The sequence below is a fragment of the Ovis aries genome, chromosome 12 (genome assembly GCF_016772045.2).
Source record: "Ovis aries strain OAR_USU_Benz2616 breed Rambouillet chromosome 12, ARS-UI_Ramb_v3.0, whole genome shotgun sequence".
Lineage (NCBI taxonomy): Eukaryota > Metazoa > Chordata > Mammalia > Artiodactyla > Bovidae > Ovis > Ovis aries.
The window spans coordinates 70450537-70458986 of record NC_056065.1 but is presented as its reverse complement, the minus strand read 5'-3'; the positions used below and the strand labels follow the sequence as shown (position 1 = coordinate 70458986).

Genomic DNA, 8450 nt, shown 5'->3' with positions numbered 1-8450 from the left:
GGGCTGGCATCTGAGCCCTACCACGATCAGCTCTGCAACTTTGGGAAAGTCCTTAACCCCGCTGACCTCAGTTTCTCTAACTCCACAGGATTGTGTTGTCTTCCTCAGGGCATTTGGAAAATTAAATAAAAAACCATATGTAAAATGTCTAACAGTACTTAGGTTATGCAAGTAAATATATACAACCCCCTCCCCAATTCCTCGCTAATGACTCTGATTATTAAACATCCTGATGGCTACTAATTTCAAAGTCAGGCCAGTGGAGGAAAGTCAGTATGGGACTGGACATGTGTGTGCTCACATGCTCGGTCACAGATGCTGACCACAGAGTGCCAGGCATGAACTTGAGCCCCGAGAGGCAGCCTCAAGCCCCTCACTCAGCTTTCTCCTGTGAAAAGGTCAGGATGATGGAAGTCTGTCATATTTAGCTGATGGCTCGCAGAGAAGGCTCGATGAGTTAGTCACCTATGATATGACATCATATTGCCACTCAATATAGTAACAGCTGTTGGTTGCTTTGGGGGGCAGGGGGCGGAGTTAGCTCTTCTCTACCAACCATGCCTCAAGGATAAATTGGATGGCACCAGAAGGGGAGACATGCCGAGGAGAAATCCTCCTCTAAACAGGGTGTTCCGCAGCTCCCTAAGGATTTTCGGCACCCACCTCAAAATGTGAGTCTTGACTTTTCTTTGTCTTTGGGGCCAAGCGGGGGAAATGCCATGGCAGAAAGGTGTTTGGTCAGGAAACCTCTAGCTAGGGGGACATACCCAGCATGGCCAAGGTCAGCCTCACCCTGGAGAGAAGTGGGAAAGTGAGTTCCATGCACCAGCCCCGTGATACCTCTACGTCACCCAAAGGAGTGGTCCAAGGGTAGGTGATCAGAAGGCCTAGAGTGAGGGTGCTGAAGAATCTCTAGGTTGGATTGGGCATTTTACCCCTCATAGGTTACATAACTACAGTGGGGCCAAATGAAGGCAATGTTGAATTGCCTTTGAAATGAGCCTGGATGAAGCCATGGTTTGAGGGTACCATCGATCATTGCCATAGTTAATCTGGGGTATTGATCAGTCATACCATCTTGGGAAGCCACTGGATGCAGTTAACCCTTTCCTTCCAGTGAATTTTCCTCCTTGACATCTCTGCCTCCTGTGGGGCCTTGTGCTTTGGGAATAGAATGCTTTTAAAAAAAAAATCAGCAGTGTAGATGCCTAGATTAACTATGGAAAACAGACTCTTCCCAGGTCTAACCTGGGGTAAGTCCAGAGTGAGGAAATAATGAGGCCAGAGGGAAAAAGCCCTGGATCAGGGGTCAGGAGACCCTGTCTGGCAGCTTCTCCTGTCACTTTCTGAGCCTGTGACCTTGGGCAGGTCACTGCCTCTCTGTAGATTACAGCCAACTAAGAATCTTACTTGGCTGTAAAAATATATATACTTTTGGGGTCCTTTAACCCCAACTGGCATTGTTCAGTCCTCTAGGTATGGACTCCCAGCTCTCTGTTGGCAGAGCAGGAAGGGCCCCACGGTCTGAGTGTGTGACTCTGTCCCTCACTGTGTGACCTTGCACAAGGACACCCCTTCCCTGACCTCTGTTTCCCCACTTATAAAATAGGCATTATCATGAGACAGGGGTGAGATAAGGAACCTGGATGCCTTCTTGGGAGGGAGGCACCATAACCATGTATTTAAATGATTTCCTGAGTTCAGAGGGGGACGGCAAGCTGAGAGGGGACCCTGGGGTTGCTGGGGGGCTGGTCTGAGACCAGGACTAGAGCAGGGGGCGGTAGCAGTGTGGTTACCGAGACCCGAAAACCTCCAACCCTGTGCTACTCGGTTCCTCTTCATTTCCCAGCATCTAGGAAACAATCCAGAGCTTGTAAGTGATGCTGAGCACAGCCCAAGAGAGTGGCTGCAAACTTTAGGCCGAGGGGGGTCGCGCTTGCCCAGTGGGCACAGCGCCAAAGCTAAAAACCCCAGGGGAGCCGGGCACCGTCTGGGGTCCCCGTGCGAATGAGCCCCCGCCGCCGATTTCCTCTGGCTGTCCCAGGATGATGATCCTCCGTGCTCCTCCTGGGCTGCCCGGCATCACCTCCTACGGGTGTGAAAAAGGTCCCAGGGGAGCCCGGGAAATACCATCACGACTGTGTATTCACGAGTGACCTGTCTCAACCCATCCCGGCGGGAAAAATCACAGCTGTCTAGAGGAAACTCGCCAAATTCTTGTTTATTCTTCACGTAAACGGATTAACCTAGGGTTAGCGATTTCGTTCTGACTCTCCCTTTCATGTTGCAGCTAAAATGAAATCAGCCACTCTTTGAAGCCGTTCTTTGAGCCATAAGCATTCATTTCTCTTCTCTCCTCCCCGAGAGGGGGTTTCTCTCTTTTTAAATTCTGCCCCCCCCCCGTTCCCCGCCCCCCCCGCCCCAAGCCTCAGGAGCTGAGAGGCTGGCCAGAGGCGTGACTGCCATAGGAGCAGCGTGTGGTCCCCCTGCTGACTCATCTGACATTAACATAATTATGTTTCAGGAGTCAAAGTGATTTTCAAACTATGAGTAATGCGCGGTGTTAGAGAGAATGTTTACAAGGCAGCAGTTCAGCACACTGAGGGCGCCAACTGCTGCTAACAGCTGAAAGAAGTAAAGGAATAAGGAAAATGCTCTCAGGAAAGAGAACCTTTCTTTCTGGGTTCCTCTTCCTCGAAAAGGATTCAGATTTCTTGAAAGGCGGGTGAATGCAGAGTTCCAGGAAGAAGGGTCCAGATGGAGCATTTTTTAGCCGAATACCTGGATGCCTGATCATTTTGTATTAAAAAAAAATTGTCAAGCTTTTTCACAGTCTTAGTTTTCACATGACCGACTCTAGGGAAAGATGAATTTAAAGATTTCAGCAAATTATTTCTTAAAGCTGATTTATTACCAGCATTAATAATAATAACAATTCTAAAATTGTGTGAAAAATAGGCTAGTTCATCTAAGAAAGGAATAGGGGCACAAATCAGTTCCTGAATATTAAAGATGCAGAGCAGAAGCCCGCAGTGAAGTGAGAACTTTCTTAAAGCAGCTTTGTGTAATTAGTAAGAGAAACGTTTGACAGCCAGTTGAGTTCCGTTAGCCAACTGTTAGGCCTCCAGAGAGAAAAGGTGAGCTCCAGTTGTGATCCAGAGCTATGTCTGTCCTCTGCCTCAGTTTCCTGGTCTCATAATGGGAAAGTTAATAGCACTTGTTCTGCCTGCCAGAGAGGATGAACCTTGAGCTCTGGGAGGGCAGGATCAGCGTCTGTCTACTGTACCCCCCTGCCGCCCCACCCCATGTCTGACCTGGAACTTGCCCATAGTAAGTGCTCAGTAAGTGTTTGCAGAATTAATGAATAAGAGCTTTCAACTTCAGAGCTCTGCTCTTCTGTTTATCTGGGCTTCTTGCCTTGATCTTCCTGCCTTGAGTTCCTTCTGCCCAGGGCTGCGGGGCTCAGCAAATAGACTCGTCTACTGAGGCACCAGCACTACTAAGGAAAAGTAACCGCTAACATCCCCTGGGCTACCCACTAAAATCAGATGGAAGTGCAACACTGCACTCAGAAACTCTTTTGGAAAAGGCTCTCCAAAACACGGCAGTCATTTTGTTTCTGTGTTAGAGGTGCATCAGGAGAACTGGTAGGTTTAATTTCGCTTGCTGAATCTTAAACTGAGGTCATCACTGCAGGTATAAGAACAATGGGGCCAACTTAGTCTGAGGCATTGTGATGGCAGTTGAAAGATATGTAGTTGGACTACATAAACTCTTGGAAAACACAAATTCCACCCAGATACATGCTTGAAGGTATAAAAGAAATTTTTAGGAAAGATTAATTCTGCTATTCCCCCTCCCCCGCCCCCAATGGGAAAAACATTCACTTTCCTGTTCATACAGGCAAGAGCAGATTTCCAGATTCTGTTAGGGCTTCAAGGATAGCTCATTCTCTTGTTCTTTCCATTCCTGCTTCAGCTTCTTGGCCTTGTCTCCTTCTTTTCCCTCTTGCTGCCATCCCTCAATAAATTATTTCCTTTTGTTCTGGCTCCCATGTTGCTTTCTCTCCAAAGCATTTCGTCTCATCCTGTAAAATGTCTAAGGGTTTCTAACCAATTGTCATTCACATGGTGAGCAGTCAATAAAAGCTGTTGTTTTTAATGTAAAAAAGAACACGTCTTTAATTATAAGCTCACATATAAATAAATTGTTTGCAAATAAATTGTTAATTATTTTTAACCCAGCAAGCTTAATCATACATAGAAATGCTCCTGTTCACTTTGGAATGTCTTTGATGAAGCAGTAAAAATCAATTCTATCAAATCTCATCCCTTGACTACCCTACCTTTGAATATTCTATATTTGCATCATGGGAAAAAAAGGAGTGGCCCCCAGCAAAGAACTCACACTAAGAACCCTAACCTGCCCTCAACTGAGAGGCCCAGCTGTGTTTTTTGTGGACTATCTGCATTAACTGATTTCTCCTCTCCCCACCCATGGAAATAATATTCTTAGGCTTACTTCAAGCAGTAAATATAAACCAGTTTATTCATGACTAATCAATCCAAAAATGGTTGTAAAAGAGGATCAGGACATATGGTCCTATCCCGAACATCCGAAGATGATGCCAAGAAAGAAAACCTGTGGGCTCCCAGTGGCTGTCATTTGGTGCTTGCTACCCTAGGCACGCTCTCCAACAGGGTAAACCCAAGTTGCTTCTAAGGTTCTGAACCCCCACTGGTGTTTCAATCAGAGCCACACGTCCAGGACAGTCTTGATTTCACACCTCCTACTCCATTGTTTGGTACACTAATGCTTGCCAGGCTGGGAACCCTAATGTGGGGTTGGAAGACACAGTCCCTGTACATTAAGGCTTCTTAAGTAAAAAGACTCTTCACTTTTGATCTTGATATATTTTATAAATATTTGTCAATGATTTAATGCTCATGTGTGTTTAGTCGCTCAGTCATGTCCGACTCTTTGTGACCCCATGGACTGTAGCCCACCAGGCCCCTCTGTCCATGGGATTCTCCAGGCAAGAGCACTGGAGTGGGTTGCCATTTCCTTCTCCAAATGTTCATGTAGTAGTGTTGTTAAGGTAGTAGCAAGTTGCTGAATATTTGAGGTCCAAATGTTTAACATATATTCTAAGATAAACTTGGGCTGTTTAGACCCCTCATAGACTAAACTCATTCTAATTTTCCCCCATATTCTCCCTTCATATCTTTTCCCCTTCTTTCCTTCCCTCTCTTCCTTCTTTTCTCTTTCTTATGCTTTGTTTGTTCCTTTTAGTAGATGTCTTCCTGAAAAAATGTATCTTGAAGAAGATAAGAAAAGCTAATTAAGTCTCCTGGGTCTGGACGGATTATTTTCATCATGCATTTTTTGACTGTTTCAATTTCTGATCATGTGCCTATATACTTTTTCCCAATTAAAAAAAAAAAAAAAGGTTAACTGAAACAGTATTTTACACTTTCTCTTTTTATTTTTTTACATGTCTTTCCCCCTCCCAGTTTTGAGGCTAGCCTATTTGTTCTTCCCAGAACAGCTTCCAAAGGGAAATGGGAAACAAGGAAAGTTGATAGGAACCAAATGCCCGTGTGTCCACAGCATTGATACAAGGGAATGGGTTAGCCTAACAGGATGAAGGAAATTTTGGCCTTTTGTCCTTTTTTTTCTAACTCAAGATGTAAACATATTTCCACACCATTAATTATTTTATAATATCATTTCACATGGTTGTGCAGGAGTGCTAAGTTATATTAATATCTTGTACTGTAACTTATTTCATTAACACTCTCTGTATTAAGCATTTGTGTTAACACCAGATTTGTCAGTGTTTCAAATGATGCTGCAATAAACATTTTTGTAGCTAAATCCTTGTGCATAACTGTTCTTGTTCTCATTAAATATCTCTTCTCAAAGGAGAATAAATATATTTCTCAAAGGAAAATAAATCAAAAGGCATACAACTCCTAGCGCCTTTGATGTGTATATTGCTCCTGATATAATTTAAAATTTCTGTAAATGAGAGAAAATTTCTGTAAACAAGAGGAAATTCCCTTCGTGTTTGTTAAATTTGATTTACAATTTATGAACTTTGTGTTCGGAGTCTTTGCCCTCATATCTGTTGGTAGCTTAATATCTGCAATGATTTAGAATGTTTTACACATATAGCAAACTTATAGACAAAACCCTCCTTTTCTAATATTTTTTAAAAACATAATTAATCTCTGGCTTGATATTTGCATTTAGTGTTGGTCATATTTATATGTTTTTGACACACAAAGATTTTTGGGTTTAAAGTGATTAGGGCTTCCCTAGTGGCTCAGATCTATCAATATTTTCTTTTCTGAAGAATGACCCTTTCCACATAGAACTTTGAAATTTATTTCATATTTCCCTCTAATAAAAAAGTTTTAAAGATAAAGTTTACATACATATTTACAAGTCGATTATTCATTGAGGTTTGATAAATGAAAATGCATAAATCTACAAAGATTTAAAAATTTGAAGGGTACGATTTCTCTTTAAGCTGGTGGTTGCACATATTGAAGAATAGATGTTAATCATTAATATATTCACATAATATATTAATCAGTGGATTGTACACTTTAAATGGGTGAATTGTATAGCATGTGAATTTTATCCAAATAAAACTATTAAAATATGTATAGAAAGAAATTAATATCATCCCAGAAAGTTCCCCAGTGTCCTTCCCCCAGAGGTCCTTACTCTCACTTTACACCAAAGGCAACCGCAGCCTGTAGTTTCTTCTCTGTCAGTTAGTTTTGCCTGCTTTAGAACTTTATATAAATGGAATCATGCAGCATGAACTCTTTTGTGTACAGTTTGTTTCACTCAACATGATATTTAAAAAATTCATCTGTGTTGATGTGTTCCAAGACTTTCTTTTGGTTGTCAAGAGTAATAGTTCATTATGTGTCTGTATTACAGTTGCGTGTCCGTCCTCTACTGATGGACATCTGAACTATTTCCAGTTTGGGGCCATTATGAACATTCTTGTACATGCACTTTTATGGGCGTATGCTTTCCTTTCCTTTGGGGAAATACCTAGAGCTGGAATTGCTGAGTCATGGTGTGAATATTCGGAGAAGGCAATGGCACTTCACTCCAGTACTCTTGCCTCGAAAATCCCATGGATGGAGGAGCCTGGTGGGGTGCAGTCCATGGGGTCGCTAGGAGTCGGACACGACTGAGCGACTTCACATTCACTTTTCACTTTCATGCATTGGAGAAGGAAACGGCATCCCACTCCAGTGTTCTTGCCTGGAGAATCCCAGGGATGGGGGAGCCTGGTGGGGTGCCGTCTCTAGGGTCACACAGAGTCGGACACGACTGAAGCGACTTAGCAGCAGCAGCAGCAGCAGCAGTGTGAATATGAGCTTCCCTGGTAGCTCAGACGGTAAAGCCTGTGATGCGGGAGACCTGGGTTCAATTCCTGGGTTGGGAAGATCCCCTGGAGGAGGGCATGGCAACCCACTCTAGTATCTTGCCTGGAGAATTCCATGGACAGAGGAGCCTGGGGGATTACAATCAATGGGGTCACAAAGAGTCGGACACAACTGAGTGACTAAACACAGCACACGGTGTGAATATATGCTTTCATTTCTTTGGGGGAAATACCTAGGGGTGGAATGGCTGAGTCAGAGGACGTATATATAGACTCAGTTTTATACGAAACTGCCAGACTTTTTTCCAAAGTAGTTGTATCATTTTATACTCCCACCAACAATGCATCAGAGTTTCAGTTGCTCCGTATTCTCGTCAACTTTTGATGTTGTCAGTCTTTTTCATTTTAGCCATTTTCTATTGGGTGTGCAGTGGTGGCTTATTATAGTTATAATTTACATTCCCTTGATGATTTAAACTACTAAACTCTTACTTTATTTATTTATTTATTTTTACTAAACTTTAGAAAATGTATTTCTAGTCGTTTTAGTTTTAATGGTTTTATATTTATATATTTACACCTATTTACCCATCTAATGTTATTTTTATTATATGCTCAGTTGCTAAGTCGTGCTCTACTCTTTGAAACTCCATGGACTGTAGCCCACCAGGCTCCTCTGTCCATGGGATTTCCCAGGCAAGAATACAGGAGTGGGTTGCTATTACCTTCTCCAGGGTATTTTCCTGATCCAGGGATCAAACCCATGGCTTCTGCCATGTCTTCTGCTTTGCAGGTGGATTCTTAACCACTGAGCCATCTGAATCTTTAAATTTATATTTTCTTAATAGTCAACCCAGCATAGTTTATTAAGTAATAATTTTTCCCTACTGACTTGCAATGCTGTGTTTATTGTAGATTAAGCTCTTGTGGTTATTATAGTTTCAGAATATCTATTCTGTGCAACTGATTTGTACATTTATATATTTGTTCTTTCATCAGTTCCACACCATTCTATTTACACCTGCTTTCTAAAATT

At 42.7% G+C, this 8450-nt stretch overlaps 1 protein-coding gene across 2 annotated transcripts in view; it reads left to right on the top strand.

Annotated features, from left to right (window-relative positions):
• Positions 1 to 597: 597 nt before the first annotated feature.
• Positions 598 to 8450, top strand: part of ATF3 (activating transcription factor 3) — a 58406-nt gene continuing 50553 nt past the window's right edge. For both annotated transcript variants that reach the window (XM_060396719.1, XM_060396718.1), the window contains exon 1: positions 598 to 671. In XM_060396719.1, coding sequence (XP_060252702.1) covers positions 598 to 671 — 74 coding nt within the window. The remainder of the gene's footprint in view (positions 672 to 8450) is intronic.